Consider the following 23,790-nt stretch of genomic DNA (forward strand, 5'->3'; position numbering starts at 1 on the left):
GCAATGCTGTACACACGTGCAGTGCCTGAAGGTGTGCAGTGCACATCCCTGTGCAACGTGCTATTTGTGCAATGCGCGTGTGCGCGCAGAACACGCGTGGGCAACCTGGCGGGGAGCCCGCCCCGCCATTGCCGCTGCCCCCGCCACGCCCGGCCCGGCCCGGGGCGCCCAGCCCAGCCTGCCTCCCGCGCCTTCGCCGCCTCCTCCTCCTCCTCTCCCCAGTCACCCAGCTCCCTCGGCGGAGGCCGCTGAGGCTCCGCACCGCCAGGCCGGCCCCGCCGCCTCCCCGCTCCCACGGGGCCGACACTTCCCCGCGTGGGGACGGGACATGCCGGCCCCGGAGCCGGGCGCTCGCCGCCCGCCAGGGACTGCGGCTCTCAGGAGACAGAAAGCCCCCCGGAGAGCCCACACCGTCCGGCACGGCCGTCGGGGCCGCGGGCACCCGCGGCTTTGCCCGCACACGCTCCGTGGGGTCTCGGACACCCCCGCCCCGGGAGCGGGGGAAGCGGAGGGGATGGAAACGCGACGGGGCGGGGGCTGGGGTCCCCCCTCACGCCCGTCCCCCCCCCAGGCAAGGAGCGGGCAGGAGGCGGGGGCCAGGAGCGGAGCTGCCAGCCCGAAGGCCCCCGCCCCCGGCGCACGCCCCCTCCACCGCCCCGCTCCCCCCGAGCGCCCTCCCCTGCCCGTTTGCGGGGCGGGGGGTCCCGGCCCTATATAAAGGCCGGGTCGGGAAGCTCCAGAAGGGGTTAAAAAAAAAACAAACAACAAACCAACACCCAACCCACAACAAAACAACAAACCCAAACCCCACGCGCACCCAGCCAGACCCCAAAGCCAGCCACCCGTCACCGCGGCCCCGCGCCCGCCCGGCGCGGAGCGCTTCCCGGCCGGCCGCCGCGGCCATGGGCTGCTGAGCGCGGCCCGCGGGCCAGCGGGGCGGACCATGAACCTGGTTGGGGGCTACCAGCACCACCACCACCACCACATGCTGCACGACCCCTTTCTCTTCGGGCCGGCGGCGCGGTGCCACCAGGAGCGCGGCTACTTCCCCGGCTGGGTGCTCAGCCCGGCCGAGGTGACCCCCGAGCTCCCTGGGCAAAGCCCCAGCTACGGCCCCGCCGAGTACGGCCCGGCCGGCCAGGGGCGGCTGGAGGCTCTCAGCGGCCGCCTGGGCCGGCGGAAAGGGGTCGGGGGACCCAAAAAAGAGCGACGGAGGACGGAGAGCATCAACAGCGCCTTCGCCGAGCTCCGCGAGTGCATCCCCAACGTGCCCGCCGACACCAAGCTCTCCAAGATCAAGACCCTGCGCCTGGCCACCAGCTACATCGCCTACCTGATGGAGGTGCTGGCCAAGGACAGCCAGCCCGGGGACACCGAGGGCTTCAAAGCCGAGCTCAAGAAGGCCGACGGCAGGGAGAACAAGAGGAAAAGGGAGACGGTAAGAGGCGGGCCGGGTCCCCGCTGCCCCGCTCTCCCCAGGTCGGGAGCGGGCGGGGAAAGCCGCGGAGCTGGGGGGAAAAGAAAAACACCCTTCCCGTCCCCGCTGGAGCCTTTTCTTTTCCAGCTTAAAAATAATAATAAAGCCCACCCGTGGGGGGCACCTCGGCGGAGAAAAGCCCGCCCCGACTTGCCCGGAGGGCTCCCGGGCGCTTTTCCCGACGGATGAAGCCCCGGGACCGTCCCCGGCGGAGCCTCCCGCCCGTTCGTCCTTCCTCTCTCCCGGCCGAGCGGGCGCGGGTGCGTTTCGGAGCAAGGGCGGCCGCTTCTGCCCCTTCTGCAGCGGGCGGAGTTGGGGGGCGACACCCCAAAACCCCTCTTTATCCTTGGGCTGGTAAAAGCCGCTCGGAGCCGCGGGGCTCGGCTGCAGCCCCGAGGCGGGCGCAGGGCGGGGGCGGCCGGCGGGAGCCCTCCCCGGGACCTCGGCTCCGTTCCTGACCGCCGCCTTCTCCCCGTCTCCTCTCCTGCAGCAGCCCGAGGTCTACTCGCAGCCTTTGGGCCACGGCGAGAAGAAGCTGAAGGGCCGGACGGGTTGGCCCCAGCAGGTCTGGGCTCTGGAACTGAACCCCTGAGGGCTGCCCCGACGGCGCTCCCCGCTCGCCCCCTCCATGTGCAATGTCGGAGAGAGCCCGGCCCGGCCCCCGGCGCCCATCCAGGCGCAGGGTGCGGGTACCCGGCCCGGCTCCCCCGCGCCGAGGCGATGCTCCGCGGGAGAGAAGCGAAGGGCGCCTTGCGGGGCCGGATCCTGCCCGTCCCCGTCGGGGGCCATTTCCCGCCTCGCCCCTGCCCCCGTTTGCAGTACTCGTTGCTCCCTCCCGTTATCAGCAGCGATCGGCGGCTCCTGCCCTCCCGGCCCGGGCTGAAACGGTTGGAGTCATTTGCCGGTGTAAATCCGAGCCCCCGTCCCCGACCGACGTGCGGCGGCGGTGAAACTACCTAGAGGTGCATTTGGGAACACTCCTGTGCCGGGTTTTCTACCTCAGATCTGCATGACCACTTCCCGAGGGACCGGGCGCGCCACACGACGTATTTAAAACGGAATAATGAAAAAAAAATTAAATAAAATAAAATTTAAACTATACGCAAGCAGCCTCGGGTCCGACCCCTCCGCCTTCCCCTGCCCCTGAGATCGCACTGCTGCGGCCGGGCCCCCTGCCCTCCTGCCCACAGGGGCGAGGGGTGCCGCAGGATTAAGGATTCCCCTTAAGTCAGTGCCCTGCTGTGGGGCCGATCCATGCGAGGGAATTCCTTCCCGTGGGGCTGGGGCAGCTCCGTGGGATCCTTTGGGACTTCTTTACGCCCTGCTTGTTCACGCCAGGAGGTAGCGGGGCTCTGCCAACGTGTGCCCCCAGCCTGCCCCAGGGACGAACTCTGCCCCTGCCCTACCACCCTCTCCCTCCTGACCCAGGAGACCTGCTAGAGGGACCGGACTTGTATTTGGCTTGGGGAAGGATGGCAGGATCAGGCCGTTACCGCAGCTGGATGGCACGAGCACCGCAGGGCTGCGGAGCCCCGGTTTTATTGCTGCCACGCAGAGAACCAGGGCTCAGCTCCCCTCCCCTGCCCAGCAGCTCCCCTGCATGGCTCCACCGGCCGCACTCTCTGAGGGATCCCCGCTTAGGCGCTGCCTCGGCCACATTTTGGGAGGAACATCATCCTCCGAACACGACGGCTACCGCCCGCCTCAGACACACCAGCACTCACACAGCCCAAAGTCATCTCTGTCACCTCTCAGGCATAAATCCTTAGTAATCCTTAATAATGAAAAGCTGGATCCTTGTCCCTTTATTCTGTGCACACACAGCTCTGTTACTGGGGGGCGGCTTCCAAGATGTGCGTGCACAGGCTCAGGGCCCGATCCTGCATTCCCAGCCTGGCCACACTGCTGTTCCCAGAGATGCCGGGATAAATCCTAACGCTCAGCCAGGGCAAAGGAAACTGAGACGGGGGAAGAGTCGTACGTTATTGTTGGGTTAATCTGAGGGCTCAGCTGGAAGCATTAAATTTTCTATTTTAAACCATGCTTTTGCTTGCAACTGAAGGTATAGAAATAATGATGCAACATCCGTAAATCGCTGACACGATCAATCTGTGCATGTGCAGCCGCACACACCAAAATACACTGGCTCACCCGTGGGGAAGCAGCTCGGGCATTATAACCACATTGTGCCTGTGTACAAACGCAGATGGCATGGACACACAGACATTGGGGGGTACGGCCGGTGCAATTAAAGCTCGCAGAGCGATCAGGCTGCATGAATCAGCCTTCCCTCACTTCAGAGCTGCTGCACGGCTGCCTTCCCAGCCCCAGATCTGTTTTCTGATCTCTTTGAACGAGGCCGAGAAGAAAACTGGCTGCCTGAGCAGTGCAATGCCCACAGTGGTATTGTTCTGTTCAGGCTATAAAATGTTTAGCAGGGCACTGAGTCCATGAGTGAAGCTAAAACAGGGCATTTCTAAAACCAAGCACATTCAAGGAAAAAAAAAAAAAAAGAAAAAAGAAAATGTACAGAAAATCAGCCCCAAATATCCTATTTTACAGCTAAGTTTCACAATCCCTTAAGGGCTGGGTTTTTACGGAAAAGCTCCCAAGACATCACTAACACTGTAATCCAGCGCCCCATAAATGAGTCCAGCCCCAGTCCTGTCATGTGCCAGCCCGCATCCCCGTATCCACAGGGCACCAGTGGGGGCTGCCCCTCGGCATCGGATGAGAGAAAGGGTTAAATGGGGACCCCAGACTCGCTCTGCTGCATAAGGCGGGGGCACTCTGCGCAGGAGTCCGCGGTCCAGGCACGCCAGGCTCTATGAGGAACGTCATTTGCAGCCTGGGGACCCTTGCCTACCCCACCAAAAACCTCTGGTGGTTTTTATTTTCTTATGGGTTTCCAGCTTTGCTTCTTCTGGGAAGGGGGCAGCCGGCACAGCGGGGGCAATGCTCTGTCTGCATCTGCAGGGTTGTTGCTTTTCTTACTACAAGTTTCTGGTGGTGGTACCTGCTGGCTGCAAACTTTCTGGGAAAGGTGTCCCCCATGCCCGCCTCCCTTTTGCAAGCGAAAACGCTCTCCCTTTCCATGACTGCAGAGGGTTTCCCTGCCCAGCAAGGGGATTTTCCTGTGAGATTGGCTCAGCGTTTTGGGGGATGGTGGGTGGAAAACACCACCACTAAACATTTCCCGTGCCCCGGGGGCTTCACTGCTCCCCAAAAGGCACGCTTTGGAAGGGGTGCATTTGCAAGCAGTGAGCTCCGTCCCCACCTCGGCACGGCACAGGCGGCTCCGCTGCGCTGGCGCCGGGAAGGGGTGGCGGTGCTGAGCTCAGCACTGGTTCCAGCCTAGGATGGGGTCACCCCCTTCACCCCCAAAGGCAGCGGAGCTGTGGGGGTGGGTGGGAGCCCTGCACAGGGGCAGCCTCTCTGCCTCAGGCAGCAAAGCTGAGCGGCTGGGAGAGGCGTCTCGGCAGCGTCTGGCAGGCACTGCCTGGGCTGCCGGTGCTGGCTGCCCCAAACCTGGGTGGAAGAAGGACGGTTTGGCCACCAGCTTTGAATTTTTGGCCATCCAAGAGCCTAACTCATCAGCCAGGGGAGGTGGCCCTGCACATACATACAGCTCGACCCTGCTGTGAACTTGATGCCGTTGGGCAGCAGCGTGCTCCCGGCACGCAGGCTCGAGTCTGCAGTCGCCAGGATAGAAAAACACGCACGCAGGGATCGCTTGGCCCCGGGGCAACATCATACGTGCCGTGTCCCCTGCCGCTGGAATCCAGCCACGAGGGACGGTGGAGGGGACCCGGCTGCCCTGCTACCTGCCCTGCCTGGCCCCTCGCCTCCCTGCCTGGCCAAGGGGGCAAGCGCTGGGGGCAGAGGGGCTGTCGGACACTTCCCACCCCACACTCTGCACCCTTGGGGTTTGGCGTGCAAAGAAGGGGCTCCTTTTTTGCCTCCCCCTTTTTTTTTCCCTCCTTTCCTGCCAAGCCCAGACCCTGCTTGTTGTTGTTGTAGGTATTTATGGGCCTGTTTATCTGATCTCGGGGGAGCCTATTCTTATCTCAGAAACAGCAAGCGAAGGGTTACACTGGACAGCTCGGTAGACAGTATGGAGCCAAATAAAATACCAATCTGACAAAAAGAAAAAAAAAAAAAAAAGGAAAAAAAAAAAAGAAACACCCAGCCCCAGCCGCCTGCTCACCCAGGAGTGCGAGGGAACCTGGAGCAGCAAACCTGCAAGGCCAGGGGAGCGTCCGGTATTTCTGCACAGCTCCACTTCCCCGCTCCCTGAGCTGGATCCTGGAAGGGACCCGGCTCTGCACGCACCCGCCGCCGCCTTCCCTGGGCCGAGAGACGCGGGCAGCAGCACGATGAGCGCAGTCCAGGCTGCGGGCTGGGACCCAGCTCAGCGCGTGTCGGCCCCCAAAACGGCCACTGGTTTCAGGCAAACAGCACAACGCCGGGCGAGAAACGCCCGGGCGCGCAGCAGGAGAGCGCGCTTCAATGTCACTGAAAAAGGGGATGGCAAAGACATTTTTTAAGTTTCAGGGCAGTTGTTACGGCAGATCCGGCCGTGATGCTGCTGTTTGCTGTTTCCTCAGGGTGAGGACAGAAATGTTGCTGCTCAGGATGAGAGGCACAGCCGGTCCCCAGCCCTGGCAGGGACTCACTCAAGGTCGCCCCGAAGGTCACGGCCAGGGCCAGGGCTGCCGCCTCCCGTCACGGGGCCTCTCTGGCCTGGCCCCAGCCGGTGACACAGCACCGGGGCAGGCATGGGGCAGCCCCCCGGACATGGCGCTGGCGGGAGCCCCGTCTCTGCTCCGGCTCTCCGGAGCCCAAGGGTGCAGCACAGCTGGCCCAGAGTGACTGGGGACTGGATGGGATGCCCCCTCCTGCCCTGCCAAGCAGGGGGGCAAGGGCAGCCCCATGCCGGGGGTCCCCCCAGTCCTTGCCCCCCTCCCCACCCCAATCTAATTATCCACTTTTAAGGAAGCGCCTGATAGATACCATTTAAGGTAGCCCCAGCCCCTCTCAGTATGGGTAATTGGGCCATAATTTGTTTTCGGTGTCAAGATGGCGTCAAAGATAAGACAAAAATCTCCAGGTTTGGGGGCTAAAGAGACAGGAGAAATCCTGACCCGGGGCCGACCTCAGAGGAATGGCCACAAGCCCCAGTGAGTAACATGGCAGGTGAAAGATTTACTGCCAGGGGAGCTTTTTGATCCTCTCCCAACACTTGGAGCCTCCCAGCCCGGTTGCTGGCTCCCAAGTCAGACTGTCTCCTGGGACTACCGCTCAGGTGGGAAGGTTTTGTGTCCAACAGAGGCCCCTCAGCTGCAAAGTTCATGACATGCAATAGTTCTTCTTCATATCCATGCTTCTGGAGCCATGTGATTCTGAGATCCATCTAAAAAGAACATGCATTTCCAGTCCACAGCTGTAGAAATGACATCCAAGCATGGGAAGACTCTGGAGCCACAAGGCAAATGAAGGTTCCAAGTTGGGTTTTTTTGTTTGTTTGTTTTTTGTTTTTCTCCCCAAACAAATCCAAACTCTCTGGGTTTTCATCCCTATGGCTGTCCCTGCTTGGGTCCGCTAGCGCCGAGCTCTGCCCGAGGTGTATTTCTCCATGCAGCTGCCTGTGCTGGGCAAAGACCAAGAGCACTGCACCCTGTGCCAACCTTCCCAAGACCATCCTTCAAACAACGGACAAACTCACTGTCCATGAGTTTGTACTCCCACCCCATGCCTCTGCCACTCCAAAGCCAGCCTTCATTGCTCCACCTCATGAAGGCCCTTTCCCCAATGTGGGGTGTTGGGAGAAGTATTTACCCTTCTCACAGGACTCGTGCTTTGTGTGGGGTTAGCAAAGGTGCTCACCATGGCTTTTTGCAGAATGACCCATCCTTGTCCTGCTCAGTGGTGGAGCAAACCCATCAGCAAGCATCTTCTCTGGCAGCGACGACACTTTGCTGACAATTTCCCGCTGATCTCCCACGTCTCAGCACAGCCCTCGGGTGAAGCTGGATGGTGTGGGGTGGCACAGCAGCCCACTTGTGTCCCACGTAGCAGCTGGATTTAAGGTCCAGGATGGAAGGTGGCTGGGACATGGGGCTGTCTGGTCGAGATCAGTGCCGTACAGCTCAGGGCAGGGGGTAAAAACAGCTGAGCACTTTGCTCAGCAGGACTCCATGCCATCTCCATAGCTGTGCGATGCTGGACAAGCTCCGTCTCTCCTGGTTACTCCAAAGGTGAAGTGCAATAGCAAACCCGGAGCTGCTGCAGCTCCAGGAGCCTGCGGATCAGAGGAGGCAGGGAGCCAGACAGACCTGCTGGAGCACAAGCGGGCAGTGCAGGCTGGTGGGAGGACATTTACCGGCAAGAGGAGAGACAGGCAGCTACCCAGGAGGCTTGAGCAGGGGAATTGCAAGGCCAGAGCACTCGCCTGGAGCCTCGCAGATTCCTTGCAACAGATCCCCGAGGTGGGGAAGGTCCTTTCTTGCTAAGTTTCCTTTTTCCCTGCTTGTTCTTTTGCGTGAGGAATTCAGTCCTGACCACCCTGGAAGACTTTACAGTAACCAGAGAAGTGAGGGAATTTATGGCGTCACTAGCGGCTGAAAGCAGAGGAATTGAGAGGAAAAGAGATTTTTTTTTTCCTTAGACTGCAGCTACCTTGACAAAATTCTCATGGCCTGTAACTGACCCGCAGGAGCAGCCGGCGGGGCCAGAGCAGGCTGGTTTAATTGCCTCGGCCAGGAGCTCCTTCCCAAACTGAGAAGCTGGAAGGAGTTACGAGACTGAGCTAGTGCACAAAGCTTGCGTCAACCCCGGAACTCCCTCCTCTGCTCACCTTCACTGTTCAGCTTCCACTGCTTTGGTCCTGTGTCTGACGGAGAGTAGAAGGGCAGGCTTTGCACTGAAGCTCATCGGCTTAACTCAGATTCGAGCCTGGGCTGCTGTGTTCAACAACTCACCCTACAAGATGTCCAGGAACCAAGGCAGCTCCTTAGGGCTAAACCCACGCGATTCCACACCCAACGCCCTTTTAGGCTCCTGTTTCTAGGAATGCGGCATAAAGAGGTGGGAAGGCCCTTGTGGAGATGCCTTTGTCGGCCTGCTTTGCAGAGTGCATGGAGGACTTGGAGCAGATGAGCAGCAGGGAGGAGTGGGGAAAACAGGATCAGGAAAAGGAGAGAAGGGAGGAGGACAAGGAATAGCCTGGTGAGGGACAGCAGCTCCCCAGCACTGCAGTTTGTGCTGGTCTAATAAGAAAAGCCCTGCCTGTACCCAGTGCTATCACTGCGCCAAAGAAGAGCCTTCAACCTGCTTTTTATACCCAGGAAAACAGAGACAAGAGGGCTGAGGTGAGTCGAGGCCAGCAGTAATGCACCGAGGGCTCCGCTTTTTTACATGAGGGTCAGGGTTTATGGACAGTAAACCACTGTAAATTCCAAGAAAAAATTAAACAACCTGGTTCTGTTGGAAAGGTGGGTGTGGAACAATGAGAACAACAACCTGCAGGGTAGAGGGGTACCCCAACTTCCAGGGCAGAATGGACAAGGAAGAGCGGAACAGCCCTGTTTGTGACACCTACAGAGATCCTGGTTGCCCAGGTGGGCAGAGTTGGGAAGGTGCCAGGCTATTTCCCCCACATCTCCATGCAGAGGGGCTGGATGTGGCGCCTGCCTTTCCCACCCCAGCCCAACGAAAGGCCTGCAATTCGGACGGCAAGCCACCAAATAGGAGATCAGATTGCTCAGGGCTGCCTGCCAGGCCATGGCTGCCGGCCTGCCGTCTGCTCAACAGGCGCAGGAGCTGGCGAAAACCCAGACACCGAACTGAGCTACGAACGAGCTGGCTCCTGGACCACTGGATACAATACTCACTTTTCTAAAGGCGGACTTGCCCACACAGGCATCAAGACCATGAAGAGACGCAGGCAACGCTCACCCACCTCTCGGACCCAGAGCCTCCTCTCTGCTTTGCGACCACCACCTGGGTTAGCGAGCTTGCTAATGCGGTGCCCATCATTGTGCTCTCTGGTCCCTGGCTGTCCATACCTGTGGTAGGAGGAGCAGCAGAGCCACCTCAGCTACCTGACACTTCCCTCTTCCCCCGTCTCGCAGCCTCTGCTCTTCCCCACGGGCACCTTGGTGCTCCCTGCCGAGGATGCCGCAGCGATCACCAACACGTAAAGGGAATAGATCTTGGAGAAAGTTCCAAAAACAATTAAGTAAAATCGCATTAGGGAGCTCTGAGGTGCTGAGGGAAGAAGTGAACACTGCCTGCAAGGATAAGAGATGTGAGATCAGCTCCAGCTCCTGGCAAAGTGAGATTGAGTGCTGGCAGAGCCGTGCAGTCACCCCTTATCGGATACAGGGAAAATTAAAAAAAAAAAAAAAAAGAGGAAAAAAGAAAAGCAAACACTAAGGCTCTCCCCTGCACACTCAGCCTGCTCAACCACATCTCTCAAACATAAAACCATTAAATCCACATTCACATTTTTCCCCAGTCCCCTGCGCTGCCCTTTCTGCTGGGGAGCAGAGAACCGAAGCCTGGTTTCCATCAACATTGCAAGGAGGCAGCAGGACGGCTCACGCAGAGGATCGGACGTGTTCAATTTCAATGTCCAACCAGAGGGAAAAAAAAAAACCCCGAAACCCAAACAAACCATTTTTATGATGTCCACATCCCACTACAGCATAATCCCGCTTCCGGTATCTGACAAGTACAGCCAGCTCCCACCGAGGCAGCATCTTGGCGACGGGAAAATGGCTCTGGTCCCCCCGCCAGCTGCCCTGGGCTCAGAGGTGCTGCTGCAGAGCACCCAGCACCCGTGTTCCTGAGCTAACACTGCCCTCGCACGGCAGCAGGGAGCCCAGAGGGGAATGTGCGGTTTTAGGCCCACCAGATCAATCTGCTGGTTGCTTCCTCTCTCAGTGTGAATAGGTTAAAAAGGTTGAGCAGATTCTTCCTCTGGGTTTCTTGGCAGGGAGCAAACATGAGATTAAAGGCTTTTCCCTGGTACCTCCTAAACCAGCTTGACAACACAGAGGGCATCGCCTGCAAAGTGATCCACCCTGGCTCCTTGTTTTGTGGTGCCCACCTGCGTCACCTCTGGTCTTGCCACCTTCAGCTGAGAGCTCCCCGAGACAGGGACACGCTTTTGGCGCAGGGCAGCACATTGCCTCACAGAAAAAGATGCTGGTTCATTGCAAAGGCCTACAGACATGTCCACAAACGCAGGCACTAAGGACATCATGATCTGCTTCTGATGTGCCAGCTCAGTCTCCCCCAGCTCTCCAATACAGCAAGGTCAGTCTTCAGCTAAGAGTATGTTAGACTCGAACATAACTATCGATCACTGATGGTTCTTTAATCTGCTGTGAGAAACAAACACAATTTGGTTCAGTTCTCTAAGGTCTCTTCCCCGCAGTCCTGAGGAGTCAGGTCAGCTGGCTGTAGGACAGCACCAAAGAATAAGGAGACAGGAGATGTTGTGGGGTTGTTTCAGGGAGAATTATCTATGCAAATCTTTCTTGCACATCAACAGTGTAATTTAATTTGACAGCAATAAATTCAGGTCACTCATTTTGAGCGTAAAGCTCTCAACATCCTATCATCCTCCTCTGTGAGAGCCCAAGCATCTGAAAAGCTACACTACAACCTCTTTCCTGGCCAAAAATCAAGGCTAAAGCATGCCTCAGACAGTGCCAGCAGAGCCTTAGGAAATGCCATGACAGTGTTCAGGAGAACAAGTATTCAAGCTCCAGGTTCTGGCATCACTCACTCCCTCACTGCAGCAAAAAAAGTGAGGTGTCTTTGCCCATAAGGCTGGCGGTCAGGAGGAAGAGCAATATGGGAAAAAGAAACATATCCTAGTCAGCAGTGCCCTCCCTCATTCTCCCCTCCATGTCTGCAATATTTTCGGCCCTGGGGAGGTGGCTGGGAAATGCCAGTGAATCAGAGAAGCCTGGACCAGGACACCCATGCAAAGCAAAACTCCATTGGCTCTGGAGCCAAAAGTGCCAAGGGCAGAAAGGGAAACAGAAGGGAATGTAGGCCTTGTTGCTAGATAGATCATTTATTAAAGTGAAATTCAGCATTTTATCTTTGTCAGACAGTACAGAGTTAAAGTCTCATACACAGTGGAAGCAGGACATTTCCTACACCTCAGAGAAAGGAGTTCTACAGCTTTTGCTATAAGTTACTAAGTTGCCTTAACAATACACAGCTATATTACACAGTTAAAAATACAAGGTGTCCAAAACATTTGGCATAAATCAGCACAACACATGGAGGCCAGAAACAGAAGAGGGAACACAGTTTTTCTCTCCCAGTAAGCCCGCTAAAAGACTCCAAGCCATTCTGCAAGTTACCTGCTACTCACCTCCGCTGCGCTCTAGCCGCGGAACAGAGTTGTGGCTAGGACAGGAGTAAACCTGGCCCTGTTAGGGCTCGGCTGAGAGGCTCCTGGAGCCCACTGATGTACAGGATGGCCTGCAGAGCTGCTTGCAAGGGAAGTTCAGGTTTAAGGCAGGAGAGCCAACCCCTCTCCCTACACTTTCTTCAACCATTTAATTCATTCCAGACAGATGTGTTCACAGGCAAGTCAAACACGCGAGACCAGGGATAGCTGTGAAAAGTGCAAGGAGCATCTTACATCGTAACACTTCATTTGCACTTTGAAAGTGGAAAATGAAAACTCCCTAACTTGATAAGCTAGAGATGGCTAAAGGGCATCAGTGACAAGAGGAGTGAGGCATCAATAACATTCCTTCACCTTTGGGACTCTTCAGTCAATACTCTGGGCAGTACAAGGACTACCTCCGTGCAGGAGGCTAGCTTGTGTTACCCACTCTTTTAAACTGTAGAGGCAAAGTGACTCTAGTGCTCTGGGGAAGTGTAACGATCTGCAAATTTAAATAAACAGTCTCCCAGCAGACCATTTCTCTCTCCTCCATCTGCAGTTACTGCTGAAGATCTCCCATTGGTATTTACATTTGGTTCAACCAAAAGACGTAAAGTGCACAGCTCTCCCCTTCTTCCCCTTTCATAAAACACCCATTACAAGAGCTAACACAGGACAAGTCTTCCTCCACATTGCTAACTGTGGAAGAGTGTTTTTTTGTTGAGTCTCTCTGTGGGCCGTGTCCTGTTTCATCTTCTCTGTGCCATCATGACCCACTTGAAAACTCGCACTTACTGTGGATTATTTTGGCTCTTGATTTCAAAGACCCTCTGAAGCCATCTCACACTTAAGGCTAATTTTAAATGCCAGACTTGGTATGTTTCGGTCAAGCCTTCCACTCCAGGCTATCTAGTGGTTTACAGCCATATTTCTAAGGAAAACTGAGACACTAGAGCACTGGGGACAAGTGGTACAAACCTGCTCGCTCTGCTTTTCTCAGGCTGAGCTTCTAAAGTGCCTGGCAAAAGAAACATTACCTTTTAATGCAATTGTTTACTTCAGGTTGATACATAATATTCTTTGAGATGAAGAAATTTGAAAACACACCTGCATTCTAACACAGCCTCCTTGGATATATTTGCACTTTTCAGCCATCAGATTGCCACTGACTCAAGACTTTGCATACTTCCAACTCCCTTCAGTTGAACTCAAGCCAATAACTACCAGCAATGATTTCTTCTTCTTCCCTTAAAGTGAACAGAGGGTCAGCATACAGGATGAAATTAATCCTGGAAGAGATGTTCCTGCATTATTTGGATTTCATACTAATGGCTTTGGATATATTCAGAAATCTAATGAAGTTAATGCAACTCTTCAATGAGAATTGAATTAGGCTATGCAATTGAGTTAGGCTATATAATGGCTGGAGGGCTTCAAAGATGACGACTCTGCCCCAGGGTGAATGTCACCTATGTAGGCTTGTAAGAAATAAGCTTCCACTATTATAAATGGAAGATGACATCTGGTCATCCTCCATGCCCCCAAGGCTTGTGCTCCATGGTTCAAAGCTAGACAGAATTTAAGGCCCATCTGTGAAAAGCAAAATGTAAAAGGAAAAAAAATAAACTTATACCAGCCAAAGCGATTTGGGTCTTCCACCTTTCCAACAAGTCCCATCTAAAAGTGCTGAGAAAACGTCCCACCTCATGGCTTCACAAGTGTGAGGTTCAAACAGATTTACTTTGAAGTTTAAAACAAAACGTTGGAAAGTCTTTTTTAATTGGCATGCAGCATAAGGAATCAAATACACAGAATGGTATTATACAGAACGACAATTGCATTGTTGCGTTTTCTGGTTATTAGACACTAAATGCTTTTCAAGAATCACAGGCACCCTGAACATGGATATTGCTACTGAATTGACGTGTGATTTCGGTTTATAGCGTGGGAGCCATAAAGCGGCTAACCCTTCCAACAAGACATCGGCTTTCCTTTGCTCAAGGCGTTTTGCTCTAGCTAAGTTGAGAACAAGGTAATAAGGCATTTGCAAGGGTTTATAAGGCCGTGGGGTCTGACAGCCAAAGATTCTTCTGCTTCTTTGGTGTCTTGCCTCCAAGCTTTCCACCTTATAAACAACTGCTAATGGCTGGTAAACATCCCTTCATCATCACACTTCACTAAGAATTTTTTCAAAAAAGTATAATTCTTTAAGAGTGAAACCAACAAGGATCACATTTCACATCAATTGACTACTTTCAGGAAAAAAAAAAGTTTCCTGGATACCACCTCTGCACAAAAGCATTCCAGTGAATACACCTGAACAGATGGAACCTGCCACCATATTTCCTTGAAAAGAATCATTTTGCTGCTGGCTGCTAAAACACTCCAACAGATTTATTTACTCTCAGAAATAAAACAAAACAAAAATACAACAACAAAGTAAACCCCAAACAAACTACATTTTTACAGTTTTGGTCTAGAAGTTACAATGAGGCATAACCCTCTCAACTCAGAAACTCATTTTCCCTTGGTAATATCCTCTGATTACACCAGCACTTCGAAGATTAACATGCAGTCAGAGAACGTACCGTTTTAGCTATCTGTCCTGAATGAGAGAAGCCAGATCATGTTGACTGATGTGGGAATTTCTCCATCCTTTCAATAAGGAAAGGACCAGCATAATTAGCAAATTTTAAAACATTCATGAAATACTGACGCAAGACATTCTCTCCTCATTCCTTGAACTTCTTTCCTGGCTGATGTTCTTAAAATCCATACTGAATCGAACAAGGAAATGCTGAAACAATCATACTCCCCAAAACTTCACAAGTGGGATGTGTACCATAACAGAGTATTTCTGCCTATGACACAGGACTTAGACATGTTGAAGTTTCTTGAACGTGTTTTTGGAGTATTAGCAAACGCTTCAGAGCTGATGAGAACAGCTTGGTTTAAATTGTGACTTGATTTTTAAAGAGACCCTTGGAGAGCTTCAACAACAACTTCACTATGTGAACCCTTCATGCCTTACGAAACATGACGCAGGACTAAGCTGTGATCGTGATCTGTATGTTTAGCTCTTCAACAAAGCTTCATCCAGTTTTGGAATATTAGAACCTGCCATTGACAAAGTGTTAGCCCAAGTTTTCTACTGTTCAGTTCGTTGATTAAGGCTTGTTGAGAATATACTCTATGTGGAGTCTTGGCATCTTGTAACAGAATGGAGACATTGGTTAGGACAGCAAAGAAACAGAGTGGTGCTTTAAATCATGAGATCCCCTTGAATAGAATTTGAGGTCACCGGAGAACTGTCAGTCACAACCAACACTTTTATAAGCTCCTTTTGCCAAAATAACCACTGTGTTATTTGTAAGGACACCTTGGCTTTAAATAATGAAATCAGAGCGATCACCTCCTACAGTGCCCAGTTAAAGAGCACCAGCATGCCACTCTCCACTCAAAAGCACACGTAATGCACACAAAAGGCAAGTGCTTCAATACTTTTTGCCCGTTGCAAAGACAGATGAAATGCATTATGCTCCAGTCAGTTCCCTACCCCGGTTATGGTGCTACACCCATCAGCATCAGTCTGCTTTATACTCAGAGGCTGCCGAGCCCACTAGTCCACACAGAAGTTTTGTGACATCTGCTAAAGACCAGCTTCAGTATAAAATTCACATCACTTGTGATTGATGCCTGATCTGACACAGAGATGAAGAGACAGATGTCTTAAGCCATTGTTTCACCTACCATCACTGAGCCTTGAATTACAAGAGAAATACATATAAGTGAATGAAATGAGCATTTCTACGAACATGATCAAACCCAGCAAATAAGCTGTATTTGCCTTCATAGCACATTCTGAGGAAATACAAAAGTTTTTAAATGCTTGCAGACAATTAGTGAATTCTTAAATAAAAGAAATTAGAAAAAGAGATTGCAAAGAGTTGTTTGGCATCCGTTTTGGAAGGGGCAGGAGGAAAAATGGTAAAAAAAAAATAAATTTCAGACTAGTCAAGTAGTGTTCACTGCAGTAGATTTGGTGAGCTAGAGCATTTGTAGAAGTTTGGGACTTGAAGCACTGACTCAAGGCAAGACAGAGCACGTGAAGGTGGGGACCACGCTTCAGGGAAACTTCTGACTCATGCACCTCAATAATGAATTTTACCTCTGCCGCTATTCCAGTCCTGCGCCAAGACAAACTGCATGGTGGTTTGTGATGCAGCCCGAATTCAGTGAAAAAATTCCATCTGTGATCTGAATTGCAGTGAGATGCAGATTTCCAGAAATGGTTTAAAACACCGAGTTGACAAACTCCACAGTCCTACAGGTTTACTTGGGTTCACCACTATCCTTATTTCTTTATTCCAATGTGACTTTGAAATGAGGGGAAGAAGTCTTCTGAAACATGCTGGGCACATGTTTTCAAATACTCCTGATAAGAATGTCTGTATTCTTTTCTGTCATCCAGACTTACTGCATTTAAAAAAAAAGAAATTTACAATATACTTCAACAGTTTTTATATACCTAAAATGCACAATACCATCTGTTCCTTCAAGGTCTCCCTTATTCCAAGTCTTGTTAAGCTTCATTCTAGTTGCTTGCTACCTTCTGATTTCTGGTCCAGCCTGCTCTTGTTGTTCTTCACCATATAGATGAAATACGCAAGCGTCTCTTTCTCATTCACAGGAATATTCCTGAAGTGACGACTGACAGTCTAGAAGGACAACATGTAAAGAGACAGAAATTCTGAAATTAAAAAGTAGAAATAATCAGAACAGGGTTTCTCTTTGCTTTCCAAAACCGATTTTCTGGCCACTGAGTGTAATATACTTTTAGTCAAACATGCACCAATTCAAACTGTCAGTCCTCATTTACCTCTCTCTCTCTACAGCTGGAATGTGTGTATGAACATAGCACAGTCTTGCTATGTCAGCAGTATTTGCAGCCAACCTACAAGCGGAATTTGGAAGCCAGAATGTCCTCCTGCCAAAGCAGCACAGCCTCCCCTAAGCGGCATTTCATGCCGAGATTATTCGGAGAGCAAGTTTCCCCTGCATCTCAGTATTTTAAAGGAGAGTGTGAGAAATACTGAAACACTTTGCTGTGTGAACCAGATGTAGCAAAGTTTTAGAGTCCAAAGGAAAACACACTGGATGGAACACCAGGGGGTTTGCAATGGGAGAGTTAGGACTTGGTTAGGGCTACCCCTCTCTGACAGTAGCATAAGCCCTGAACCATTAGATGCTTTTTCCTCAGAAAATGAAGGTAGAAAACATGTTGGAGCTGGATGAGATCTGCTTCTCATATGGAAGCAGCAATTTTTTGGTACCCAACACAGCTCTAGCACTGGATGTTGATGCAGGCTGAGCAATAAGTCACTCCAAGAAGATTTATGGAAGTTTGAGTTTTCCTTACGGTGGGGTAGCAGCAGGAGTCTAAGAGCCTCAGGCAGCAGTGATTCAAGCATGGGAGCTGGACGAGGATCCAGCGTAGGGTCAAAGCTGCTCAGACTTCACAGGAAATCTGGGAAGTGTGTGACAACTTTAAGTTAGGCTCCCTTTATTTTCCGCTTGCATAGTATTTTTTTTTTTTTCCTCCTGGGCACATTCATGGCAAATTGCCCAAGTAAGTAGTCCTTCATGGCAGGAGGTAGCTGAGAGACTATGAATGGTTAGTCAGAACATGACAAATCAGAACTACTAATGAGGACATACACCCACTCTGCTTCATTCACCTTATTCCTACATGCATGACACTACACATTCTCTATATTCCTTCCCTAGCTGACTTTGAAAGAGAGCAAGACAGTGTCTTGCTGTCATATTTGGTCTGTGGTTTGTTGCCCTTTAAAGCAAAAGCAAAACAGACAGTTTTGGGCAGACAGTTGGGAAAGCCTCAGCTTACAAAAACAACCTCTTTACCAAAAAAAAACTGCTCCAGTTTTTTCAAGTTTAGAGAAGATTCTTCCCACAGAATGCCTTCTGATCAAGTCAGGAAAGAGAGCAGAGCAGATGCACACCAAGCACAACTAGCCCAAATAACAAACTGTTACAGAGAGTTCTTTCTTAACAAGTCCCCCATATGGTGAGAAAGCAGCAGTAGAGGCCCTTAAAGAAAGGGCCTTGTATTGACTTAATACCAAATCATAAGACATCAAGACAAGGGAGGGAAATAAGGAATCTGAAGTCATGGTCAGTGACTTTGCCTTTAATAATAAGCAGTTCCAACCAGTTCAAGTGCCTGTGATGAAAGAAAAACTAGCAGGGGCACTTAAGGTGACTAGTAGTGTGTAAGTCTGAGTTTCATTACACAGCCATCTTCAGGTAACACCTACGCCACTGGAAACTAGGTCCTGCTTCTGCTCCCTGCAGGTAACGGACTGTGACTATGAGCAAGGAGGGAAAGGAAGCAGAGAAAAGCAAGTTACTAAAACATGCTTTCAAGAGCCAGCTTCCATGTATTCCATGACTGCCTCTGGTGAAAGAAAACACGCAGCTTTCTGTTGGCACCATCCCATGAAACCTTTTGCAGAGCACACAGTACATACTAGCGAGACTCGCTACAGGTATTAGCATCTAAGAAATGTGCATGCCAGCAGAGGAGACAAAAAGGTTTTTTTAATAACAGAGATGATACTACTTCTGTCATCACTTACTTCTGCTAGCTGAGCCTTGTTGAGTCCAGGCCTAGTCTGCAACTTGTAATGTCTCTTGTAACGTCGCAGAGTGTTCACTTGGAGCTGGAACAAGTCAACCTGGAAGTGATGCAAAGAGAGGATGAGCACTGCCTGTAGCTCAGGCAGAAGTGTAGAGGTATCTAAAACATAAGAGTTATCTAAAAGGAACTATTTCTTCCTCAACAAGACTGTTCCTTGCCTGCATTCAGAACCACATCGGCTTGCCTTACTGACAAATCTAAGTATATTTTGTATTTGTTAATGCTAAAGGACCAAAATAACCTCATGGAAATACAAAATTTTGTTCTGGTTCACATGCTGTCAACAGAATTGCTGGCCAATTTCTGCTCTCAATTACAGCTCTGCAACCTCCAAGCAAAGGGGAACCTTTTGTTCCCACAAGGTTTGAAAAGCTCACACATGAAACATCAATTTAGCAGGCACTGAACAAATGGCTTGTGACATAAGACAGAGTATAGACACAGAGAAGAAATGAAATTCAAATACTTCAATGGGAAGTGCACTGTTTAAAAGCAAGGGTGATGGGGGGAGGTTACAGGAAGGAAGATCAAGATCATGTAGAAAATGCCATGTTTCAAACACAATGAATCTCTGCTGAAAATCAAGAAGAAAATGACATTAAAGCTGACACACTGCAGAGCTCCCTATTCAGACAGGTGATGTGCATCCCTCACTTTTTAACCACCAAATACCCTGCACGCTCTACAAGCACTAACGTTGTTAGATGCCAGCTGGGTCTTCACCAGTCATCCTGGCAACCAACGTAAAGACCGGATGAGAAAGTTTTGATGGAGAACCATGTAAAATTGAAACATGAACAGCTACAACAAAAGGTCAGGTATCCTTAAAAAAAACCCCAAACCAAAACAAAAACTTGCTACTCTTTCAACACCTTCACACAGCAGGTGTGTGGACACAGCTTTGCAGTCCAGACACACAAAACAATTCTTGGTGGCTTCCCCCCCGTCCCGAAATAAAATGCTTTTTGCCAATACAGGTGGCATTTCCAGCAGAGGGCTCTGCTGATGTGGCCAGAGCTCAGCTCCTCCACGAACATCACCTCTGCACAACTTTTTGCAGTGTCAACAGTACCAGAAACATCACCAAAGCAAATACAGAACACAACGGCACAGAGAAGAGATTATTCTAGAATTCTGTAACACAGGAAAAAAACAAAAACAAGCCAAAACCAAGACAGGCCTATTTCCTGGAAACAAAAAGAAGTTACAAATTATTTGAAGGTAGTTTTAAATAGTGCCAAAAATACCACATATGCAAAGGTCTGGAGAAGCTTAATATCACTGGATATCATATATCCAAACATAGGGAGACTGACCTATTAGATTCTCTAGTGTATTTGCAAAATGATGCATGCTAGGTAACAAAGAACCATATCAAGGCCTCAGTCACCACTGAAAATAACTTATTTTTACCTTTAAAAAAGAATCAGTATCAAACGCTGTTTTAACAGCTTTGTTTCGAAGCAGTACATACATGAAGCTGTGCAGTTACCTTATTGTACCTCTTTTTATAGAAAACTTCACATAGGCAAAGAACTCATACAGGGATGAAGAAGAAAATCGGGACATTACACATCAGAAAAAATTCTTCCTGAAAAATGAGAGTAACTGTGTAGCAGTTTCAGTGGAGTTGTAGTTTAAAATTTAAATATATCCCAATACATTAAAACATCCAAGTCAAAATTCAACCTGCTCAAAATTGGTAAAGCATTCTATAACCACCTGGCACCTACTAACCTCTGGGACATCTGTTTCATGCTCAGGAGAGTCACCTCCATCATCACTTGTCTTCCTCTTTCTTTTGTTTCGGACACTTTGAATGAAGTTCTTGTGAAAGTCACAAATATACAGATGTCTCACCTAAGAACCAAAAGCAGCAAAAAAGCAATCAAAACAGGTACTGTAGAAACAGCATTCAACAGCAGCCACATAGACACCAGTATTAGAGTGCATCTCTCATGACTGACTGCCTCATGACATTAAGGAATTTCTACTCTTAAGCTCCAAGACTGATATCATACTCTTGAGTTAGAGATAATTTACATTACAAAGACTAAAGGCAAGGAAAGTGAAGGACTTAAGAGCTCCAGCTGATCCTCTGCAGATGATGTATTTCTTTTTTATGGTTGCAATCACATGCCAGAAAAAAATAGGTAATTGTCTGAGAGAAGTGTATTTGCTTCAGGACTTACTACCAGACAACTACCAAGAAAAACATCATTCTTTTCCACTCTCGTGAACTTTCTGGTTTAAATTGTACATGAGATTATTAATGCAAGTGTTTAAAAATCTAGATCTAATAAAAGTTGGCTAATTACCTCAATTACAACAAGCAAACCAAAAGCAAAAATCTCTTCCCTATAGCTTATCCTGCCATGGAACCCCCTTTTTAACAGATAATATTTCACTAGAGTTAGCATATAAACAACAAAGGAGCACAAACCATCAAAGTTATTTGGTACCTGTAAGGCAAAAATGACTCCAGAGGACACAGGCACCCTACATTTGAAGTTGCTTTACACAGCCTGCTTCATACTTTCCCTTCATTTTGAGTCCGCTAGTCTGATTTCCTCTTTTTCTTTCTAAAGCCTTACATCTGTCAACAAAGAATCATTTCTAAAATGAAAGAAATGACTGTACCACTAGACAAATCTACTGAGGACTACAACCAGGTGAAATACTCTGTTTTTTAACAGTGAGACTGTATTTCAAATTGAGTCACCCTCTTCCTGTGACAATGGTGTATTTCGGCTGTGCAAAACGGACCTACCCAACTGAGGACGCTGCCAAACAGCCTGACTCAAAACTTCGCCTCGGTTTTCAGTTTGTTTTTAATGGTTTTAATCTTTCAAGATGAGGTAAGAAAAACCAGGCGGAGCAGAACACCGTTAACCGAGTCTCTTCTGCAATCCTGGTGGGCTGCTCTGCTCTACCCGTTTCTCCGCGGCCCGTTTCTCCCCCCGAGAGCTGCCGCTTGACGCCAGCAAGCGCTCAGCAGCAACTCGGCTGCTCAGCGCCCACCCGCGAACCGGCGCGCGAGGACCCGCACCTCGCCCTCCAGCCAGCCGCAGCAGCTCGCTTTTGCACTAGAACGCGAATTCTTACCGATGCGAAAAGTAACGTCAGCGACGCCTAACTGCAGGCGCAACCCATGCCGGTGATTTCACCGAGTAGCGTCAGCGGTTTTCAATACGAAACTGAAATTAAACCTTTTGCCTCCGCAGCAAAGGTGGCTCGTCCCCGCGCTCCCCCGAACATTCCCCGCTCCCCACCGCGTCAGAGCTGTCCTCCCAAGCCCGGTTCCTCCTGCTGCTTCATTAAGCCTCCCGGGATAACCAGTGCTAGGGGCAAAGAGTCGTTCCTTTGCCCGGGTGTCAGCGACGCTGAGGAGGGGAAAACGCCGTCCAGAGGAACCGAGCGTGCAACACAACGCCTCCCCCTCCGCACCCCTCGCAGCTTGCAGGGCTTAAGGGGACCCTCCGCGGGCAACTGGGAAGCTCCGCTTGCCGGGCTGCTGAGCAACTTTCCGCCGCCCGCCCGCGGCGCAGGGAGCGCAGCCTCCGCGGGAGGGACCGCAGTGCGGTGCCGGGCCAGGCAGGGCGAGGCGCGCCCGGCCGGCCCGCAGCAGGTCCCGGCGACAGCGGGCAGGACCGGCGGCGGCCACAACTCACACTTTTGTCGATGTCCAGTTTCAGCTTCTTCTGCGAGATGCTCTTCTGGATCCTCTTGCTGAAGGACGCGTTGCCGGCGGGGCGCACGCAGCGGTCCCCGTCGTCGATGAGGCAGCAGCTCTGGCCGTAAAAGGGGGCGGCGGGAGGCCCATCCCGGCTGTCCTCCTCGGTGCTGAAACCATTCATCGCCCACCTGCCCGCCCCTCACCCCGCCCGGGGAGCCGAGAACCGGGGAAAGAGGCGCCGCCGCTGCCGGGCCGCCCCGCGCCCTCGGGGGGACCCCGCCGCCCGGCGCCCCCGCGGGGGCCCCCCGCTCTGGCAGGGGCCCCCTCAAGGGGGGGACCCCCCGCAGCGCCGGGGAAGGAGCCGCGCCGCCGGGAGGGCCGCCTGCCGCCGCCCCTCAGCGGTGGCCGCGGAGGCCGGGCCGGGCCCCGCAAGCGCCGCCGCCCGCGGGGGAGCCGGGACCCCGCACGCACCGCTCGCGCACACACACACAAAACCGCCTCCCCGGCAGCGGAAGTCCCGCCCCCCGGCCTGCAGACAGGGCGGTGGTTGGGCGCGACGGCTGGCGGGGCGGGGCGCTTCGCCGCCGCTCCGAGTTTCTATTGGGGAGGGGCGCTGCCAGTCTGTCGCCACGGCCCCGCTCCGGCCCACCTCCGCGTTCGCACAGCAGCCGGAAGGTCGCCGGGAGAGAGGCGCGGCGCGCCGGGTGTGTGTGTGTGGGGGGGCGCGCGCCGTTGCCAGGGCACTGCATTGCCCCCCCCCCCCCCCCCCCCGAGGGTTGCCCCCGCTCCCCGCGGGCGCGCGTGGCGAACACAGGCCTCCGGCACTCGCCCGCCGCGGCCGCCGGCTCCTGACCCGCCGGCGCTGCCCCGTCACTGGTAGCGGGCTGGCGTGGACAGTCTCCACGCACGCCTGCTCCCGGCTGCATCACCACACGAGGCTCCCGCTGCGCTGTAGGTAGGAGCCCCTGGCTGAGATACTGTTAAAGAAGGTGGATGTTTTACTAATTACAAGACAGGGAGGAGATAGGACCTGGGGCAGTGCTGCCCAAAGCCATCGCCTCGAAGCTTTGCATGGCTTCATCTTCAGGAAAAAAAAGGGGGTAGAAGGCGGGGGGGGGGGGGGGGGGAGAGAGAGAAAGAAATTCCTCCGGCGCTGTAGAGAAAAAATGTTACTTCTGGAAACGCTGTCACCTCTAATACCAGACAGCATATGCTATTGTCAAAGGTGCGTGGGCAGCTGTAAATGGAAAAGGATTTCATCTTCCTAAAGAAAAAGACGTTTTGCACAAACAGAACAAAGGTTCTGTCGGCTAGAATTACTTCAAAGCCTGAAATTCCACACGTGGAACAACGTGCGTTAGCACGGGATGACCTGTGCTGCATGACACACACAAAATACCTTTGCAAGAAAGAGACTCCTCAAAGCCCTTGGTCACTGGATCAGCCCACTCCACGGTAACCCTGACACAGGCGTCCTGAGCCTGTTTTGCCTGCTCCCC

General features: G+C 52.0%; 2 protein-coding genes across 4 annotated transcripts; one reads left to right on the forward strand and one right to left on the reverse strand.

Moving 5' to 3' along the window:
* Positions 1 to 478: 478 nt before the first annotated feature.
* On the forward strand, positions 479 to 2,069 carry HAND1 (heart and neural crest derivatives expressed 1; the record flags this gene model as incomplete). Its single annotated transcript, XM_082006185.1, has 2 exons — positions 479 to 1,438; positions 1,968 to 2,069. The coding sequence occupies exons 1-2, from the start codon at positions 944 to 946 to the stop codon at positions 2,067 to 2,069; spliced, it is 597 nt and encodes a 198-aa protein (XP_081862311.1). The 5' UTR covers positions 479 to 943.
* A 14,414-nt stretch (positions 2,070 to 16,483) lies between these two features.
* Positions 16,484 to 22,472, reverse strand: SAP30L (SAP30 like; the record flags this gene model as incomplete). Of its 3 annotated transcripts, XM_082006152.1 has the most annotated exons (4): positions 16,484 to 16,612; positions 18,554 to 18,652; positions 20,353 to 20,475; positions 22,287 to 22,472. In XM_082006152.1, 4 exons carry the CDS (start codon positions 22,470 to 22,472, stop codon positions 16,484 to 16,486), a joined length of 537 nt encoding a protein of 178 aa, XP_081862278.1. The 3 variants fall into 3 exon arrangements, with proteins under 3 accessions (XP_081862278.1, XP_081862280.1, XP_081862279.1); XM_082006154.1 differs by lacking the exon at positions 20,353 to 20,475 and having other exon boundaries at positions 18,554 to 18,637; XM_082006153.1 differs by lacking the exon at positions 20,353 to 20,475.
* Between the last annotated feature and the right edge of the window lie 1,318 nt (positions 22,473 to 23,790).

This window comes from Phaethon aethereus (genome assembly GCF_964289735.1).
Source record: "Phaethon aethereus genome assembly, chromosome: 14".
Taxonomy (NCBI): domain Eukaryota; kingdom Metazoa; phylum Chordata; class Aves; order Phaethontiformes; family Phaethontidae; genus Phaethon; species Phaethon aethereus.